Source organism: Xiphophorus couchianus, chromosome 5 (assembly GCF_001444195.1).
Source record: "Xiphophorus couchianus chromosome 5, X_couchianus-1.0, whole genome shotgun sequence".
NCBI lineage: Eukaryota > Metazoa > Chordata > Actinopteri > Cyprinodontiformes > Poeciliidae > Xiphophorus > Xiphophorus couchianus.
In genome coordinates this window covers 9576556-9597955 of record NC_040232.1, presented here as the reverse complement: position 1 = coordinate 9597955, position 21400 = coordinate 9576556, and the positions used below count along the sequence as shown (strand labels likewise).

Below are 21400 nucleotides of genomic sequence, written 5' to 3'. Positions count from 1 at the left end.
CTGTAGTCCCCTTGTTTAGTTGGATAAATACATTTCTAAGTTAATATTTATTGAATGTAATGTAAATAATTACTATTTCCATTAAAAAAAGAATTTTAAAAAATGAGAAGAGCTGATGAGAAGAGGTTGAACAGAACACAAATGCTACAAATACTAGAATACATATTTAAACCAAAACATGAACAGTACAATAAAGAACCAAGAGAAAGAAAAAAAATTGTAATTCAAGACAGCATCAAAACAAAAATAAAACCCTCATTCTTCACCAAGTAAATCTTATTTGTTACTCAAATCAGCTCTCCAAGACATTCTGACAACACTATTGTTTTTGCAAGTAGTTGGGTTGATTTCTAAACTCTTTTGCATGATTTGCATCAGTCATGTCATTATCCTGGTCATAAGTGGCGTGTGAATGGATTCTTCAAGATTTTTCTCTTCTTTACATGATCAATGTGGCACAGCTTAAACATGACTTTCTACACACAGGTAAAATTAGGTTTCCTCTGAAATTGCGCCGTAAAAAGCATACTTTTTAAACTTATATTTGCCACAAAAAATAGAAAATTGTGTATCACTCCAACTTATACACTACTTTGAATCTCTCATTGGGATTTAAAGTCTTACTTTGTATGTATTACATCACGTTGGATTTCAATATATCACATCTGCACATAAGTAAATGTTTGGATGAACTTGAAATTTTAATATGCGAAGAAACAAGAACAATATCCTACAAATCAGAAAGATTAAAAAAAAACGACACACCCCAGATGGGACTCGAACCCACAATCCCTGGCTTAGGAGGCCAGTGCCTTATCCATTAGGCCACTGGGGCACCGCCTACATTTAACCACAACATTTAAATTGAATCTCCAAAGCAGACACGGCGAAATTGCTATGTTTCCTACATATATATGGATTGAATGTCGTCCGTAAGACGTAGGGTGCGTTTTTTTCTTCATCTACACCAAAGTCAAAACAAAGAAGCAAAAAAAAAAAAAAAGACTGAAGCTCGTGGTTGCTAAGCAACTAAGACTAAAACACTGAAAAGTGAAGCTCAACATGAGATAGACAAGACATATTGGTTTTCCTACAAAATATACTCCCGTTAAGATATTAGATTTTTTAAATTTTCATCGCTAAGCTGTTTGTATAACCTGCGCTGGATTTTCTAAATTTAACTCAGTGGGAATAATACACAACAAGCAACTGTGAAGCTGGAAAACGTCTTTAAATGCTAAACTATTTTTGTCGTGCTTTTAGCTTGAAAGATTGTCAACGGAAACTGTAACTCGTGCCGGGGCCGTTACAGCTTAGCTCATAGCGAGCTAACGTTACTAAGAAACAATTTAGCAAATCTGCTGTAAAGGAGTGTTTAGAAGATGGCGATAATTTTGTGATTATATTTTGATTTTTGAAAGCTTTATTTAATTTTCTTTTAAAAGATATAACTTACTCAAAATTACAGCGATATATTTAAGCGGCGCAGAGTGTTTTCCGTTACCCTAGTGATAAACAAGACTTAGCTAACACTGAGGTCCTCAAGATAAGATATACACCTCGAAATGGTGAGAAAACTTGTTTTTGCTGTTAATGTTCGAGTGTAACTATCATGGAGGACGGTTTATTCTTGGCATAAAATTAGTATTTTTGGGCATTGTCACATCACCATGTAATAATCCGAGGATGACTATGCGCTCATCATTAATATGTATGTTGTCAGATCCTGTCACGCGTGAAGCCAGCTGTGGGAGAAGAGACACTGGGAAGCATCAGTGATAAAAAGAAGAAAAACAAAACCAAGGTCCCCAGTTTGGAGGAGTACCTTCAGCAAAGAGACTACCTGGGTGCCTTAACGTTGTTGGAGGTAATGCATCTCTCAGTGATAAAATTAATAAAACAGATATTTGAAAAGATTTCAGTGGTTAGATAGAAAATTGCAAACGTTTTTGCAGAAATATTCATACTCCTTGATACTTTGTCACATAATAACCACACATTTTAATATATTTCTTAAGTATTTTATGCGATAGACAAACAGAAGCCCTTAGTAACTTTGGAGGAGCCACACTATAGAAATTGATAACTCAGGTGGGAGAATGTTAACAGGACAGCGATTCATTTTGTTCTCCCTAAATCTGACCTGTATGGAGATATGTCAAAAACAAAGACATTGCTGAAAGGAAAGCATAAGAAATATTATTTGTAGTTTGTCATAAAACCAAAACTGTACTTTTTTAATTACATCTAAGCTAAATACTTTGAAGAATCTGTGGCAAGACTTAAACATCCAGCTATATAGCCAAAGCTATTTTGCAAAGAAAAACGGCCAAAAAATGTGGTTTCCCTCTATTTCACATTTATGTTTGACTTCATCTGTCACATACAGCTCCTATAAACACACTGAAGTTTGTGGAAGTAACTAGGCAAAATGTATAAGATTTATAGGGGTAAATGTAAATAACCTCCATGAAGACATAACCTAATAAGCCAAGCTCAAAGTTTTAGTTTAACAATTACAAGAAATTGGAGATCTTTTGTTTTTTGAAGAGATGGAATATTATTTTTATCTGAAAGGCTGTTTAATATTTAGTTTCAGAGAAGCATTGGAGAAAAACATGAGAATGCAGACCTGTGGATTTGCTACTGTGCATTTCACCTTGGTGATTACAAGAGAGCCATGGAGGTAATTCTTTTTTCCCCTAAATTACTTTTTTTTATCAGGGCATACAAGATGTGAACAACATAGTAGATATATGCTTGTATATAATATCATTTTACTCACGGCTCTGACTACATATGTATTAAATGTGTACCATGTTCTGACAGGAGTACAAATCTCTGACCGAGAAGCCGGATTGTCCTGCAGAGGTGTGGGTCTATCTGGGCTGTGCCCTGTTTTTTCTGGGGCTTTATAAAGAAGCTGAGGAGGCAGCATCGAAAGGTACCGACTTCAGCAAAACTCCGTTAGCATAATGTTAACTTTTGCTTAGTTTTTAAGATCTTTTATTGTACATGTACGATTTAGCATGAAAATGCTGCACATACTTTTAGTTTAGTAGACACTCATAAAGAACAATGTTCAATGCAATTACTTATTTATAAAACATAAAGTCAGTTTCTGTGTGGAGGCTGCATGTTTTCCCTGTTCAGAAATGGGAACATGACACCAGGAATGTTCAAGAATATCTTGTGGTTGCTACAGACTCGGGGCTTAAAGGATTTAGTGGGTTTTCTCTGGGTACTCCGACTCCCTCCAGCAGTCCAAATGCATACAAGTCAGATTTATAAAAAATTTGCTTCAGTTGAAGGAAGAGTGTAAACGGAACTGAAAATAGGAAGAACTGATTAAACTGAAATCTCATTATCTAAGAATGAGTTTGGGCAAAATATGTTTTCAGCATAGACCTATCCTCACCGGTTTGAAGGAAACATAATAAGTTACCTTTAAGGCACTTTGCTGTTTTCATCTGGATGATGAGGGTGACTCTTCAGCCTCCCTCCTTTACCTAAAGTTTCAGAGAGCTTGATTTAAGGTAAAATAGATTATTAGGAGCCTCCTTGTCTTTATATCGGTTCATCTCCTGTTTTGAGTTAGACCATCAGATGAGGGCTGATAGACAAACGTTCATGGGTTTGTTCGTCTCTTCCAAACATTCCTTACTACTTGCCGGTACTTGTTTGTTTCTAATCTTCTTGCAAACTCCATAGTTATCGTTGCTAGAGAAGGGTAGTTTGGAATCGACAAATTTTTTCTTGAATGGGTATAAACTGTGAAATAATTAAATATTTAAATGTTTTTCTACTTGAATGAAATGCATCAAAACTAAAAACTCCTACTGTTCTCAGTCTTTAAACACACTATCCAACAGGGTGGATTATGATTAACTTTTTTGACTTTAGTAAAAATCAGACTAACGTTAGGAGCATTATACTTTGATGCATTATATCCAAAGCAAATTCATTCTTAATTAATTTCTCAATTTAATTAATTTCCTTTTGGATTTATATCTCTATCCAAGTTCTTGTGGCACATTTTTCACTTATATAAATGTCTTCAGCATCTGTGAATTTGCCATGTAATAATTGAAACCTTTTATTTGTAATGATCTTCTACTCCTCTTTGTGGTTTGAATGGCATGAAACCGTATCAGTTACAGTACTTACTAGGGGTGCACCGATTTATCGACAAGCTGATTTATTGGTGTCGATTTCCTTACTTTTGGGAGATTGGTGATCGGCCGATACTTGCATGTGAAGCCAATCTTTTCCCCTGATCTTCTCTGCCTCAGCAAAGGTCCAGACCATCAGGTCATGTCTGCAAGTTTGTAGTCACCCACTGTTACCAACTCAGCAACTTTCTTGCTATATTTAGGGACATTTTAGACAAAACAAATTGGTTTCGGCCAAAATCAGAATCAGCAGGTCAGACTTTTTAAAGATCAGTAATTGCAGATGGGCCGGAAAACTGCAATAGGTGCACCCCTAGTACTTACACAAGTTACTTTTGCCTGATATTAAAATTTAAATAATGATCTTAAACATTTATATATGTGACAAAAAGCAAAACAAAAGACAGTTGCTATCCACAACTTGATCATTAGATGTCAGCAAACAGTTCCTTTCATTTGTGTGAGTTAATATAAAAAGTAGTCTGACTAAATACAATTTCAGTCTCTTATCTGTGACCCGGTTCTCCATTATTTTCTACATGTCATGTCTAGCTAAGTTGCTCAATTTGTTTCCTCAGCAATGGAAGTAACCAGCTGGTAAACACCTGCCAGTGATGTTGTGATTTCTGTATAAGAAGAGTTTAAAATGATCCTTAGTCTCTAATGTGACTATTGGAAACAAAAGAGTGATGCTTCCTGATGAGTCCTGTCTTTATTCTTTATAATCTTTATAATCTTGTCCCCTCTCGCTCTCTGTAGCACCGATGTCCCCCCTCCAAAACCGGCTGCTGTTTCACCTGGAGCACAAGGTTTAGCAATTATAGCTTCTTTTTGGCTTCATAAAACAGTCTTCTTAAAATGTATTCAGTTCACTCCAGTATTTGTATTTTATTTTGTGTTTTGATCTCTTCCTGTAATGCTGCGTTTCAGTTTAAGGACGAAAAGCGACTGATGGCCTTCCACCAGAACCTGGAGGATGTGACAGAGGATCAGCTGAGTCTGGCCTCCATCCACTACATGCGCTCTCACTACCAAGAGGCCATAGACATCTATAAACGCCTGCTGCTGCAGAACAGGTCTGAACTTCATCTGTCCTGTCACTCTGAAATTAGCTTCACAGTCCTGCTGTTCCAAAACCACCGTGGCAGATGAGAGGTTTTAATGCTTCATGGACTTCACACATTATGGAGCAAAACTAAATTCACACCACTTGAACTTTTTCCTGGTTTGCTGTTACAGTGACAGACTTCAATGTGCTTCATTGGGATTTTTCACAGCAGACCAACACAGAGTAGTGCAAAATTATGAAACAGCAGACAAATTATACATATTTTCAATACTTCTTACAAGTAAAAGTCTGAAACTGTGGCACATTTATCCTCATTTACTGGTGCTAGTTATCACTTTTATTACTGTCGCAAAAAATATTGGATATTTATCATAACCACAATTAATTGTACGCAGTATTAATGCTGTAAAAACTGCTCAGATTGCAATAAATGCTAACTTACTATGCAATGACATACATGCGTGTCCATCCTCTCAGACTATGGAGAGGCTCATTCTTTTCCTCCCACCTCATAATTATGCCGTTCATTGTGCTGGTCCATCATGTCAAATCCAAATAAAATATGTTGAAGTTTGTGGCTTTAAGGTGCCAAAAGAAAAAAAAAAGTGAATACTTTTACAGAGCACTGCAGCTTATATAAGCTTTTTTCTTCTTCTTCTTACTGTTAGATTCCTGTTTGATCCGACATTATTCAAAGTTTAATCAGCATTTCATCTTATCTTCTCCCTAAGCAGCATATTTCTTTCCCCTCTCTCTCCATGCTGTGATTACAGAGATTACCTGGCTCTGAAAGTTTACGTGGCTCTGTGTTACTACAAGCTGGACTACTATGATGTGTCTCAGGAGGTTCTGGCCGTGTACCTGCAGAACATCCCGGATTCAACCATAGCTCTCAACCTCAAAGCCTGCAACCATTTCAGGTTGTACAACGGCAAAGCAGCAGAGGTACTAATATTTTATCTACTAAATGTTGATGAAGCTTAAAGGTGCAACTAAATTTAGCAAAAGAAGTGAGGAAAATTAACTTTTGGTTGAAAATTTCTTTACTGTAGAAAAGCTTGGTTGTAATAAATCATTTACTGCTTCCAAATCCTCTCTGCTGAAGCCAAACATCTTATTCTTATACCTTTAAGTTTAAAGAAACAAAACATATTTTCAATTTAATTATTTACTTCACAGTAGTGCCTAAAAATATTAGCCTCAATGTCGTAGCATGCTTTTCAAAAGTGTGGGGTATATGAGTTGACTGATAAGGGATTGAACTACTTTGACTATGTCTATCGCTAAAAATCTGATGTAAAACTACTAAATATTTTACATTGTAGTTTGAGAAATGTTGAAATACTACCTGCAATGTAAAAAGTAAACTTATTTGTATACTTAACCACAATTTTATTATATTAAACTTTTGTTTTTCTTAAATCTTAATGTTTAATTTTCTAATTTCTGTTGGTTGTGATTGATTTTTCATCTAACCAGACGAAAACAAACTGTCTGTGATTGGCTTAAAGTTGTGATCACAGTTGTGTGCATGTTAAAAAATTTACTTTGCGTGTGAAAATCACATCAAATGTTGCATGTTTTTTGACCCTACTGGCTTTCCATACATGAGAAGGAGAGAAAGAGTTTATTGGAGTTTAACGCGTGGCATAATAAGAAATACGTATTGCGCGAACGTGTGTGAGATTTAAATAAACACACCACAAATCATTTGCTTACATAGATCTATACGCTGAAATCAGTCTCACTGCATGCTACAATTGAGTTTTTGAGCAAAACTGGAAGAAAAGTGAGGATGTTTAACCATCTCACAAGGAAAAATGAGGAGGATGTGACTCCTCCTCCTGCATTTCATCTGCTTGGTGTGGCAGAATGTCCTTCCAGATTTCCTTCAGTTTCCTTGTTTTTCCAGTGACAGGGATTTTGTGCTGCAGCATAACACTCCCTCCACCAAAAACTGTGAAAGAGAGGATGTTGGGTCTGACCAACATACTCAACTTTTCTGTAAATGTGGCACCATTTAAAGGGACATAAACAAGCTTTCCAACTTAACAAGTTTTATTACTTCAAAGGAAAAAAAATTCACCAAACAAAAATTTCCTACATTTTGTCTTAAGTTTATTAAATGTTCTCAAGCATATTAAGATTATTTTAGTACAAAAATATGTATCTTTTGCATTCCTTGTTCATGTGTGTAATTTTATTCTTCTATCATGTTCGAAATAAATAAAACATGTTTGGACATGGGCTGCACAGTGGTGCCTTGCAGCAAGAAGGTTCTGGGTTCAATTCCCAGCCTCGGGACTTTCTGCATGGAGTTTGTATGTTCTCCCTATGCATGCGTGGGTTCTCTCCGGGTACTCCGACTTCCTTCCACAGTCCAAAAACATGACTGTCAGGTTAATTGATCTCTCTAAATTCTCCCTAGGTGTGCATGTATGGTTGTTTGTCCTGTCTGTCTGAAACGTTCACTGGACATAGGCACCAACACCCCTCCCAACCCCACTAGGGACAAGGGTGTTAGAAAATGGATGGATGTTTGGACACAAACCTCATGCTTTATATATCTTTTATTAAATGACCATTGTACACAAAATAACAAAGTAATCGCTCCAAATCAGTAGCTGTTCTTTTGGAATTGTTTACATCTTCTGTTTTATTTTGTGTTGCCTTTTTGCTCTCAGGCTGAGCTGAAGAACCTAATTGACATCTCCTCCTGTTCCTTTGAGTTCGCTAAGGAGCTTATCCGACACAACCTGGTAAGCTTCCCATTATCTCCGGCTGCGAGCGCGGAGGACTGTATGGAGGCATACAGCAGGGCTGGTGCTTCCTGTCTCCCTGAACCACTTTGTGCTGCAGGTGGTGTTCCGGGATGGGGAGGGCGCGCTGCAGGTGCTGCCGCCTTTGATCGATGTGATTCCCGAGGCTAGACTCAACCTGGTCATCTACTATCTGAGACAAGGTGTGCACATACATCGCAGCCATCTTAGAAGAAGACGCGGACTAGAGGATGTGACAGGAAGATGCTGTTGAAAATGAATGGTTTGGGAAGATTAAAATACGGCTGCAGAATAAAAATGTGAAATAGCCGTCAAAAGAAATGACGTGAAATCAACAGTTTAGGGGGAAAAATATTAGAAATGTTCTGGCATCTGACTTCACACATATTATAACCAAGGATGTGTCTCTGTTTGGAATAAAGAAACTTTTTTCACTAGAAATGCACTGATCAGGCTGCACTTTGAGTACTAATTCAGAGTTTATTTTTCTAACCACCGTAACACATAGAGGTTGAAAAAAATCTGCTGCAGGTTCTTTGCCAGCATTGGTTGTTTTGATTTTAGAAGTAAAGATAAATGTTAAAGCACCAAAGCAGTTTTTTTAAACCTTTATTTGAGTTTAACTAAATAAGAAATTGCATAAAAATAATTTGATGTGCTTCAAGACTCACCACAGAGGGAGATCTTTGTTTAGATGCCTTGAACAAATATGGGAAAAATAAATTAATAAATTGTTTTATTCTGCATTTCTATTCTTGAATTTTGGCACATTTTGAATATTTCTGTCTTTACTACAAACCAACTCAGTGAAACTACTTCTGAAATATTTTCCTTTGATTAAGATTGAATTTTTTGTATTTTATATATAAAATACAAAAAATTAAATAGCTGTCTATTTAATTTTTTATGATTTTAAGATCCTCATGTGTACACACATGAAGATCTTCTGCTAGTCTTTGTTAATTCAAATAATTCTCTGCAATAATTTTTAATTATTGCTGTCTTGAACTTGACAGCAATAAAATTGACTTGAACTTGTTTAGACTTTCTATCTCTTTCTCAGAGAAGTCTGATACTGACATTCTCTGTTTTTATATTTCTAGACGACGTCCAGGAGGCTTACAACCTCATCCAAGATCTGGATCCCGTTACCCCTCAGGTGACAAAAATTTTTCATCGTTTGAGTCTCTTGTTACTTAGAAATGACGGCACTATTTGTTTTCCAATCGTTTTCTCAGCTCTTATTGGAAAGAACATATCAAATAACCAAAAGAAATTATAAATATGATGTTCAATACAGTCAATTAACAAACATCATTGTATCTTAGTACACTGTGTTTTATTAAGGCAAATGTTCATTTTAATGCTTGAGAATAAAGTCCTGTTCACATTACATGTTGTGAACATTTAGTACACAAAAACATTTATGTGATGTTTAATGAAATTCATTATCAGATCAGAAATTTTGTTTGTGCAATTTGAAACAGGAATTTAAATAATTCTAAAGTAAAATAAGTTATTTTAACTTGATAATGTGAGTAAAATAATAGAGAAATGTGGCTCTTTAACCAGGTGAGGGCAGTTTTTTTTTCTTCCATATTGTGAAATAATTATTTAGTTTAAATTGCAGCATTAAGTTAAAACTCACAATTCAAGATTAATGAACTTAAAAAAACAATGTTTAGACAACTTGTCTCTTGTTAAATCAACTTCATGAACTTTAATTTCTGAGTCAAAACTAAAACAGTTTTCCACCTGCTGCCTTAAATTGCATTTTCAAGGCAGCAGGTGGACTTTTATTTTTAATTTAAACCACCTTCAAATGTTTTACAGTGTACTATCAATGGATCAGAAAGACCCCCCAAAAAGATAATTGTTTCTTATTTTTACAAATTCTCCTTCATATGCTCGATCTAATATTAATGTAATTGTGATAGGAGTATATTTTAAAAGGAGTTGTGAATGCTGCACTTGGACTAGAAATCGGATCAGTGAGTATTTCTGATCATTTTTTTTAAAACGCTTGCATGCCAGTACATTTGATCGCTTTGCGTGTGAAATAACTATAAGTTTTATGCTCCTGTATTTTGAAGAGGGATCACCTAAAAATCGCCCAGCAGTTTTTTCAGTTGGTCGGCGGCTCAGCTAGCGAGTGCGGTAAGCCAGATGAAATTGTCTTCAGTATTATTTTTGAAAGCCGGAATGTGTGAACAGATTTTTCTCTCTTTTTTTTTTTTTTTGCAGATACTATCCCTGGCAGACAGTGCATGGCCTCCTGCTTTTTTCTCCTGAGACAGTTTGAGGATGTTCTCATATATCTCAACTCTGTCAAGGTTAGTAGAGCATCTGTGTTGCTTTTGTGCTGCTATAAGTTGGAAAAAGAACCTGGTTATGAAGCATCACCTTGAATGATAAGTGGTGCTGAAAGTGAATCTATTCTGGTTAGTTTTTTTTTTTTTTACGACAGTAGTTTAAGCTTTTTTCTTTTCCAGAGTTACTTCTACAACGATGACACATTCAACTTCAACTATGCTCAAGCTAAAGCGGCGCTCGGAAACTACAAAGAAGCAGAGGAGGTACTTTGATTGAGCCTTCTGCAGACGTCAATTGATGTTGCTGTGCTTTTTTTGTGCTTATTTTTTGTTCCCTTTCAGGTTTTTCTGCTCATTCAGAATGAAAAGATCAAGAATGACTATGTTTACCTCAGCTGGCTGGCTCGATGTTGTAAGTATAGAAGTAAAATTTATGACGGTACACTTAATCAGCAATATATAGAGCTTTCTCACATTCTTTTCATGTTACAGCATTGAACATCAGTGTGTTTGATTGTGATACACCAAGAGAAAGCTGAGAAAGCTTGTTAAGTAAAAGGAAGATAAGGAGTTTTGAACATTTTGCAAATAGGCCCCTTTTCTCAGATACCGCTAAATAAAATTCAGTGCTAGAAAGAAATTGACATTTTATGAGTTTTTTCATAAGTTCTTAATATCTACAGCAGGCTTTTAAAAGTAAGTAGCTTCAAACTATGCTACTTACTTTATGCTATTTATCGAAAAGGCTCACCTCATTCTACAAAATAGTTAGTTTTTTTTGTCAGAAAATAGAAATAAATTCGAGTTTAATTTTGTTAGCTTTCATAATAAAACTTATGATGTAGTACATGATTAGAAAATGTTTTTATTTTTTAGCAAAAGTGTATTTTCTTTGGTTCAGATTAAAGCATCCAGTCAATTCTGGACCTAAATTAATTTGAGAATCTGTGGTTTGACTTTAAAATTGATGTTCTTAGACGTTCTCCACCCAATCTGACTGAACTATTGTCCCTTCACAGTTATGCGCTACTTTGTGTTGGTCTGTCACATAAAACCCCTACAAATACTAATGAGCATAAAAAGATGTGAAAAGGAAAATAATTGTAGTTCATTTTCTTTACTAAAAACCTTTTAAATGTGTCAATTCACTTCAGATTTGCTTGTGCTCAGATTTTTACAGATTATTTTAAATTTTCTTTTTGAATGCGGCCTGACTCAGATACCTTAACTGAATGAGGAATCACATTTGAGAGCTCCTTTGTGCGGGTTCACTGTGGCTTGGATCTGAATCTAACATCGCTGCCAGATTTCTAGCCTCAGGCCTGCATCGAATTTAAGCTCTGTCTTTCACTCTGCTGATGTTACACTCAGCAGAAGGAATGGATATCTTCACTGGGGCATTTTTCTTCTTCTCTTGGCCTAATTTACAGCAGTAAAAGCTGCTCATGGCCTCCATTATTTCCCAAATTTGAATCTTCATAAGCTGAGGCTGCCTGTGAGCGACAGATTGTTGAACTCACTGATCTTATTCCTGTCAGACATAATGAACCAGAAGAGCCAGCTTGCCTGGGAGCTTTATCATAAAATGGGCACTTCCTCTGATTCCTTCAGTATGCTGCAGCTGATTGCCAACGACTGCTACAAGGTAACACCCTCCTCTTTCTTCTTGCCTTTTCTTATTCCTAAAGGAGAACTTAATAAGAGATCATCTTGAAATTTTCTTTAAGGTCAGCTAAAGTTTTGTTTGAAGAGCAGTTTTATATAAAGTCGATGGTTTTTTTTGCTTTTTCTTTTTGCTTTTAGCAATTTTAGTCTGTATTTTTTTATTTTTCCAAAAAGACATGACTTTTTTGAGCTTAGTGATGTTATTTTCTCCTCAAAGAATTACCTGGAGTGTTGCCTAGATTCTTTTATACATATTTGATGAATCCTCCCCCACTGAGCTCCTTCAGACTAGCCAGCAGTAATTAGCAAACACCTGGTGGAACTGCATTTGCTGAGCTCATTATTCAAGCTCCTTCTCAGTGAAACGCTGGTAAAAATGTTGTTAAAGGGTTAATAGAGGAGCCATGTTGTGATGACTTCCTGGAGTTTTTAAAGAGACAAAGGCCCAATTTTAAGGAATTAAATTACAAAGTAACATTTCCCTTCACTATATAACATTTTGAAGGTAACACAGGAACTTAATTGTGCTGTAAAATGGCACTTTGTGCCTGAAAAACACATAGTACTGCCCCTTTAAAAATATATTGCTTTACTGATGGTATGTTGCAAAGCTTTTTGTTCGCGGAGCGGTGCATAATTTTCATCAGGACCGTAACTAATTTAAATTACAGCATCATCTCCTTGGCCCGTGTCCAGTGTTGTGAGCAGTGTTTGGCCTCCTTCACATTTTTATTGGTCACACATAAATGTGTCTGAACACCAAACCAATTTTAATATCAGGCACAGATAGCCTTAGGAAATACAAGATGCTGTTTCTAACTGATGAATTCATTCATTAAGGTTTTAAAAAAGCTATACATGCCAACCTGGCCTTGTGTGAAAAAGTAATTGCCCCATAAACCTAATAACTGGTTCTGCCTGCCTTGGCAGCAGCAGTGGTCATCAAACATTGGCAAAGAGCCTTTTATGTTGGCTCGCTCTTCCTTGCAGAATTATTTTTCTGCAGCCACTTCAGTGGGTTTTTAGCATGGTTAAGGTCATAACAGCAATCTGATATAAAGTTGCAGTATGTAACTTTTATTAAAAAAAAAGATGTGACCGTGTAATATGAGACAGATAACCTGTGAGAACAACAAACTCACCTACCGCCTCCTTGTGTTCCTGCTGCCATCTGCAGAATTGCAATCACTTGCTGAAAAGAATTGGTTCTGCATTTATATTTAGCTTCCAGTAACCCTGAAGAATTTTAATGTTTACTTCAAAAGACTTGACGACAGCGTTTCTCGTTGGATGACAATTAGGAAGAAGTGATGGATGACTCAAAATTTAAGCTTACATATAAACTTCTTTATAACTTCTTTTTTTTCATTTTTATTTTTTAATTTTGACATGTAGTTTAGCACATCGGGCTCAACAGATACAAGTGGTATTTACCAAAAAATACAAAACAGCCCAATTCAATTAATCAGTTTGAAACATTGGCTTATAGCCGATCCCTATCCAAAAGAAAAATAAGACAAGGCAAAAAACAAAACAGAAGTAATAAAAAAATTAGTCTTGTGTAATTGTTTTCAAGGAGTTTTTCCATCTCTGGAAAAACTTGTCAGCATTCCCATATACAAATGTTTCCAAACCCGGACTTTGCAGATCAGATCATGGTGACCATGTGTTGTTTCAGATGGGCCAGTTCTACTATTCTGCCAAAGCATTTGATGCCCTGGAGAAGCTGGACCCAAGCTCCAATTACTGGGATGGCAAAAGGGGGGCATGTGTCGGCGTCTTTCAGCTCATACTGGCAAACAAGGAGCCCAAGTATGTTTTTCTCTTCCTCCTGCAGTGATTTTATCATCTATTCTCTTGCTGGAGTGGGTGTTATGTCATTTAAAATAAACATGACACATGATGCATTTTCGATCCAACCTTGTTTCCTTACATATCCTGTTTGTTCTGCAGGGAGATGCTCAAGGAGGTTTTAGTCTTCCTGCAGAATTCAGGAAACCCTCAGGTTGAATACATTATCAGGATCCTGAGAAAGTGGGCCAAAGACAACAGAGTCCTCCTCTAATGACACAGAGGGAAGGCTAAGTGTGTCACATGAACGGATCTACACATCACAGAAGGAAAAATGGTTCACTATCTGCTACAAGGCAGTGATTTGTATTAAATACTTTGATTATTTCTTCTCCTTAATGTAATATCATTTATGAAATATGACTTGCTGAAATGATCTTTCTGGTCTGTAATATTTTTTTATGAGTGTCTGTTGTTTGTTTTTTCTTGCTCAAACCTAATTTTCAGGAAAACATGGACACTCAAATCTCTTAAACAGAGGAGGAAGGAAGATCTTCCTCAGACTGGCGACCGAGTGTGTTAATACACATTTTTGTTCATATCTTTTGTTTAATGAATAAAACAAAATTATTTTTGTTGTTTAAATTACTCTATTTTCCATATGTAAATAAAAAATAGGATTAGAGTTTAATACGTGCACATTTGTTAATAAAAAACTGAGTATTTAACATGTCCTAATTTTTTCACATGACTGTCTATGATCAAGTTTAGGGGTAAATATGTTAAAATCTAATCTCTTGATTTCACAGTGCCCAGAATAAAAGAAGTAAGATGACTCCAACATAATATAATTTTGCAGTTGCGGTGTTAAACATTTGAGAGCATTTAGAGAAATTTTAAAACCATCAAAAAGAATTAAAAAAGAAACAACAGGCCACTCCTGCATTTCTGTCAGATGTTAAACGTTTAAGGTAGTGCAGTGGCCCACCTAATCCAAATTTAATAGGTGTTTTCTTGATAAAGCCAATTACGTAAAATCTGAAAATGAATTTCTTTATTTAAAATTGAGTCTGGGAGGACTTGTTACTTTTTATACTTGGGGATTAATTGGACATTAAACTATAAACTAAAAGTTTTACTCTAGGATTTTGCAACAGGTTTATCTCGATTTGGTTTCTGCCTCAAGAAAACCCAACTTTTATTTGTAAAAGTGAACGTGGTTTATTGCATCGTTAGGGGTGTCCCTCAGGAGGTTACTGTAAATACTATTGCTTTACTAATTCTTTATTTTGGAATTTGAGTTTAAGGTTAAGAAAAAAAAGTCCCATTCAGCTGCGTTATGTTTAGACGAAAAGAAAAGCATCAAATGAAGGCAGTTGATCTCGGCATTAACAGCCAAGCATGTACTCCACGTATCCCACAGCCTGTCCTTCCTGCAGACACTTTATAAAGGTCAGATTTGAGCTCAGAGTGTTGTTATTATCGCCCGTTGTGGCGGGGGGCGGGCTTACGAGCCGCTGCGCGCTGATTGGACGTGATGCACTCCCCTGTGGCACATGGTTCCGTTTTGTGTGTACGCGCATGCGCAGCGACCCCTCTCCGCTGATATTTTATTTACTCCCGAAACCCAAGATGGCTCCTGTGAATGTCTCAGCCCCATAGCGAACCGAGGATGAGAGTAGCTGCTGAAAAAACAACTTTCCCTCGACCGTCGCATCCCCTGGAGTTCAATCCGTATGCTGCGGAGGAGGCTCTAACGCCCGTCTAGGCCCCGAGCAGCCGTCGGAGCACAGCGGAACCTTCTTCAATCCACCAATTTGGAGTAGTTTCGCGAAGTAGCTCTTCTCGGCGTCGCTGTCTGTCCGGAGTGAGGTTCAGGCAGGCGGGCAGGCAGCTCATCCTAATGGCCGAACCGAGAAAAGTACAGTTTGTCACCCTGTCGGCCTTCGCAGCTGGAACAGCCGCGGAGTCTAGGAAACGCCGGCTGGATGAGGAGGCCGACTTCAACTTCGACAGAGCCGGGGAGGCTGAGGCAGGCGGCGGGGCAGGAGGCAGCGCCAGTAACGGTCGTCTCGGTAAAACCAGCGACAGGGACAAGGCTGCTGCCGAGAGGAGGGCGACCGTGCGGCTCAACCTGTCCCTGTCCGAGCCCGACGAGCGAACCTCCGCCGAATTTAATTATGGCGAACTTATTCAGAACCTCCAGGTAGGTTCCTCCGCTTTCACTGTTGGCGGACCATGGGAAACTACTGCCGGAGTTATTTTACACCTCTTGGAAGTGTTTATATGGACGTGTCATAGTAAGTTAAATGGGGGGAAGTGCACCTTGTCCTTCCGTGGAATAGCGTGGCTGAAAGTGACCATTAGTACAATCTCAACACAAAGGCAGCAGCTGTCCACTCTGTGCAGCTTTTCAACTTTAGTAGCGCTCTGCAGATTGTAGTGTATATAACAGCGCTATCTCCTCCTGGTTGTTTAACGCATATAGCGTATGTCATGTTGCTACCTGTGTCCTTTTCACTCAGACTTGCCCAGCAACAGCCCAGTCACTCAGCCATTATGGCACTTGGAAATGCCACATGCAGTTTGGCCCTCTGGCAGCGATGAGACAGAGATGGAGGAGCATTGTTGATGAGCTGGGAGCGCAAATACGTTTTAACTGTATGCAGCTCTGGATGATAAAGTTTATTTAATATGAGAGTTAAAAAAAAATAAATAAATAAAAAGACTGCTACTCACAAATGAGTGCACATCAAAATAGAAGCTGCTTATTTGGACACCAAAGCGTTATTTGACTGCAGTTTAGTTGTTTTAGGTATTGAGTTTCTTCATCCTATTTCCGTTTTTCAATGTTTATTTCAGAATAAAAGCAATCTTCCAAGTCTGACCTCCTCCCTCAACCGCCTCAATGATGATGAGGAGGAGCGTGAGCGGCTTGAGGTCGAAGCCCTGGCAAAAAAGTTTGAAAATAAATATGTAAGTAATTATTTATCATTATTAACAGACGCACCAATTAATCCACCACAGATTGAAATCAGCCAGATTTTTTTAGACTGACTTTTACGTGATCAACCTTAGGAAAATCTTATTCTTTTTCTTTATCATTGAGTACATCAGAGCCTGAAAACTGCATGTACTTTCATGCACTTTTTAGAGTTGATTAAACCCTGAACACTCTGGGATAATATACACTTGATATATAAAAGGAGATAATCTTGAAATTTCTTTACTTTCTGTAAGATTGTTGTGGCTGGACTTTTAAAACACAAAGAGAAACAGAAGAAAAGTTGGGTTTTAACCAGCATAGATGGACATGTCTGTGTTTTCAAAAGTTAGAAATACTTTAATGTTTGACTCTAAAGAAACAAAACATAGAAAATGTTTTGAATATTCTTTTAGCACTTTAGTCGTTGCTTGGCAACAGACTCAACAGTAACAGATACTCGCATGCAAAACATGAACTTTAATTGGCTAATTATTGAATGCTACTATTTTCATGCATACAGCTTTCTTTTTTAAAAGAGCATACAGCTCTCTTAAAAATTAAGAGACCACTTAAAATGATCAGTTTCTCTGGTCTTACCTTTTTTGGTATATGTTTGAGTAAAATGAACATTGTTCTTTTATTCTATGAACTACTGACAACATGTGTCTGAAATTCCAAGCAAACATCTAGTATTTATTTGCAGAAAATGAGAAATGGTCAAGATAACAAAAAGATGCAGAACTTTCAGAACTCATATAATGCAAAGAAAACAAGTTCATATTTATTTAGAAACAACAATATTAATGTTTTAACTCAGGAAGAGTTCAGAAATCAATATTTGATGGAATAACCAGGAGGTTTTCAATGGGCTTCAGTGCAGTGGGCTCTTAATTTTTTCCAGAGCTGCATATATATCTATATAACATGGGTTACACACTTTAGACAGGATCTTTATTTACATTATAAAAAATTCTGCTTTTCCAACAATAATCCAACAACAACCTTAAATGAAAATATTAAACGATCACAACACAAAGGTCAAATAGGTGCCATAAACAAATGTTTGTGTTTCCTGAAGAAAAATAAAAATCCCATATTTACATCAATCTGAAATCCACGAATTTTAAATACAAAACATCATACTGTCTGGCGAATCTTTCTTTTTCATATTACATTTCCAGGGTAACACGGGTATGAAGAAGAGAAAAGACCGGATGCAAGATCTGATTGATATTGGGTTTGGTTATGATGAGACGGACCCATTTATAGACAACTCTGAAGCTGTAAGTACCATCAACTTCATGGCATTGGCAAATTAAACAGCTGCTTATGGCCCCCACGCCAGCAGGGGGTAACCAAGTGCACTCTAATTATCAAGCCGTATTTATAAATTCACGAGTTGTTTATATTTATGAAAAGCAGTATTCAGTTTGATTGTGGGAGTGCACTGATTGATCAATTGATTGGCCCCGATTTCCTTAATTTATGGCTGCTGTTATTCTAATATACGTGCTTTGAAGATGGGAGGGTCTTGCTGTAACTGCAATCCGATTGTTAATGGAGCAGCGACAACATGTGAACGCACCAAAGAAAAAAAGTTGCTAGATTTGTTGCTAGTTGCTATTTTGAAAAAAAGTCGCTAAAGAAAACTGAAAACTCGCTAAATGTAGTGACAAAGTTGCTAAATTGGCAACAATGTGGTGACTATAGTTAACCGCACAAGTGAAAAAGTGACCTGGTGGGCGAGTCTGTCAGTCAGCTTCTCTCACTGTAGAGCAAAAGGAGACAACGGCTGATTTTTAGAGCTTTTCGGAATTAGATTGATTTCACATGTAATTATCTTCCAATATTGCAAAATTAAGAAAATCTGTCCGAGTTATTGGTACACCCCTGCTGCACTTGCAGTTTCCTTGATTTGATTTATTTATTTCAAACAAGTTTTTAAAAACAAGAAGACAAGCAATCAGTAGGACAGAGAAAACATGTGCTTACTTAACCAAGAACAAAATAATTAGCTTAGCACTGACTCACTCATAACAAGACAAAAAATCTACGGCTAATGATAATAGTAATAATGACATTTTTAAAAAAACAAACGGACATACAGCATCACAATAATAACCAACTCTTTGCCATTGTACACCCTATAAATTCTTCTTAATCTGTGTTTTGGATGCTCAGCTGCTTTCTTGTGTTGAGGTATGCATCCTCCTGCTTCTTATTAAATATGCTGCCCTGATGTTTAACAACATTGCGTTCACAGACAGTGAGCGCTAGGCTAAAGATAGCCTGATGTCCCTATTACAACCAACCTGAGACTGAAGTTAAAAACAGTCGCTGGAGATCTATATGCTTCATGGATTTACAATGTTTCTTTCCCCTGACAGTGTTTTATGCTCAGTATTCAGCTGTAATAGCTGAAATTATTCCACATCCATCGAGTCTGTGCCATTAAATGAGGTTTGTTTAGGTATTTTATCTGCGTTCGCAAATTGTCAGCACCTTTTCGTCTCAGATTTTCTTTGTTCTGATTCATGATGGGGGAAATGTTTTTGCATGTAGCCTGGAGATGTTATAATCCATGTCAGATCTTTATTTACTCTGCTGCTCCATTCATTTTTGCTGACCAGCAGAGGAGCAGAGGATGCTTTTGTGAGATGTTAACAAAACACATTATCAGTTACTCCGATGTTTTTAAATCTGCAAACAGCGTTTCAGTGTTTGTTGTGTAAGTGGGGGTTTTGTTTTCTGCAGTCCTGTGAACTTAACGCCACAAACTGTCTTCCATTGTTATTCTTCCCAGTATGATGAGCTGGTGCCTGCCTCCCTGACCACAAAGCTCGGCGGGTTTTACATCAACACGGGCACGTTGCAGTTCAGAGCGGCCTCTGACTCAGAGGGAGAGGAGGACAAGGTGAGACAAGTCAAACACAAGCTTAGCTGTACGTGAAGAATTCAGAGCAGTTGTTCTGGAAACCCGGTTTGTTTGTTTGATATGCATGTGACAGGAGAATAAAATAATGGTGAAAGGAAGTACATGGTGTTTTAATTGTCGGGTTTCGCCATATAATTGGACGCAGTGGGATGGCGTCACTGTGGCAGAGGTAGTTAAAACGCCGCCCAGTGGCAGGAAGCCAGATGTGGATGAAGTTCAGCCTCGCATGCTGTAGATCAGGGGGGTCAAACTCTGTTTCATTTTGGGCCGTATCAAAAATCTGAATGTTCTCAAAGGGCCCTTTGTGTCAGAATGTATAAATAAAACCCATGAAATTGCTGAAATATAAATAAATAGCTGCTTCAGGATTCAATAAAGGTTTCTTAAAGTAAAATATTGAACATCTTTTCAAACTGACCAGTCCATCCAGGATTTTGCGATTGTTGTTGTGGTTTTTCTGCAATCAAAATCACAGATTTTGTGGTGTTAATTTAGAAATATTTGTAAGGACTTTGTACAATATTTGCGCTTACATATGTAACGTTTTATTAATCGCTGTATCGGTCACAGAATATAACTTGCCATCCAGTTGAGCTGAGGCAGCAGTCACTTAAACCCAAAGTTTTTGACCAATTTTGAGAAAAATTTCAGTATAATCAGAAAAAATGTGGCCATGTGTTGATTTTGTGTGAATTTTGCAGATTTGTGAAAAAAATGGAGGAACTTATTGATGTCATTTGGAGTCTAAAAGGCCACTTAAAAAGCGGTGGGCCGGATTTGGCCCCTGAGCCTTAAGTTTGACACATGTGCTAAAGACTCTGTTAGGTCTGGGCAACATGGCGCGAAAATAAAATCTCATATTTTTTCATACAAGATCTGATTTTATTAGATTTCCCTTTCTTTTTTTATTGCCTTCTTTTCTGAAAAAGAAATTACAAATGAATATTAAGGTCATTTAACGAGAATTTTAGTTTAGTTACAAAAATAGTCTCAAAATTATGCAATTTTACAAGAAGAACATCTTAAATTAAGAGGAAAAATGTCGTTTTAATTAGAAAAAAGCTTCAGTAGATATTACAGTCTGATGTAAGCAGCTCTGTCTGTGTGCTTCATTCTTTTTTTAATCACAATATTTTGCTGTTCTATTGTAATAAAAATGATGATATGCACTATTTATTCCTTCTTTTTTGGTAACTGTTTATGACTGTGTCACAGCGAACAAAGCTCCACAAACACAAATAACTGCTCTAGAAAAACATTCCCATTTGTAATATTCTTCTTTAGGACACCAGTCACATAAAAACTGTGTGATTTGTATCACTAGACTGCTCACAGTAACTGCATTTAATCATATTTTCAATATATTGACATTTATTGGTGCTCTTATTGCATGAACAGTGGAAAAATAATCAAATTAACTGTCTTGACCAAAAGAATATCACTAATTGGAGTTTATCAGGACAATAACAAATCAAAATTCTCATCAGGATAAGAATTTTATCACAATACCTGATAAATGATATAATAAATGCCTGGTTTTACAATAAATGTAAAACCTATAACAAAGAAAATTCACAAAATGCTCAGCGTTCCTTATTTAAATTTTTGGAGTTCTCATTTGATTACATCTTTATTCTCTTAACATTATAACTTTTATTATGGTAATGTTATGACCGTATTCTTGTATTTT

General features: G+C 36.8%; 2 protein-coding genes and 1 non-coding gene across 6 annotated transcripts in view; 2 read left to right on the top strand and 1 right to left on the bottom strand.

Annotated features, from left to right (window-relative positions):
- Positions 1-762: 762 nt before the first annotated feature.
- Positions 763-835, bottom strand: trnar-ccu (transfer RNA arginine (anticodon CCU)). Its single transcript has one exon. It is a non-coding gene; the product is annotated as a tRNA-Arg (tRNA).
- Positions 836-1092: 257 nt separating this feature from the next.
- Positions 1093-14434, top strand: ift56 (intraflagellar transport 56). 2 transcript variants are annotated; one of them, XM_028017136.1, is made up of 18 exons: positions 1116-1568; positions 1724-1867; positions 2594-2686; positions 2830-2944; positions 4932-4981; positions 5103-5248; positions 6015-6186; positions 7926-8000; positions 8101-8203; positions 9125-9180; positions 9959-10012; positions 10115-10178; positions 10266-10354; positions 10514-10597; positions 10676-10745; positions 11872-11978; positions 13677-13810; positions 13952-14434. In XM_028017136.1, the coding sequence occupies exons 1-18, from the start codon at positions 1566-1568 to the stop codon at positions 14061-14063; spliced, it is 1671 nt and encodes a 556-aa protein (XP_027872937.1). In that variant the 5' UTR covers positions 1116-1565; the 3' UTR covers positions 14064-14434. The 2 variants fall into 2 exon arrangements, with proteins under 2 accessions (XP_027872938.1, XP_027872937.1); XM_028017137.1 differs by lacking the exons at positions 9959-10012; positions 10115-10178; positions 10266-10354; ... (3 more) ...; positions 13677-13810; positions 13952-14434 and adding an exon at positions 9309-9520 and having other exon boundaries at positions 1093-1568; positions 9125-9278.
- A 209-nt stretch (positions 14435-14643) lies between these two features.
- The window catches only part of LOC114144380 (ubinuclein-2-like), a 33520-nt gene continuing 26763 nt past the window's right edge, over positions 14644-21400 (top strand). For 2 of the 3 annotated variants that reach the window (XM_028017133.1, XM_028017132.1), the window contains exons 1-4: positions 14644-15995; positions 16652-16765; positions 17957-18058; positions 19579-19689. In XM_028017133.1, the coding sequence (XP_027872934.1) occupies positions 15693-15995; positions 16652-16765; positions 17957-18058; positions 19579-19689 (630 nt within the window). In that variant the 5' untranslated portion in view covers positions 14644-15692. The remainder of the gene's footprint in view (positions 15996-16651; positions 16766-17956; positions 18059-19578; positions 19690-21400) is intronic. The other variant, XM_028017134.1, reaches the window with a different exon arrangement.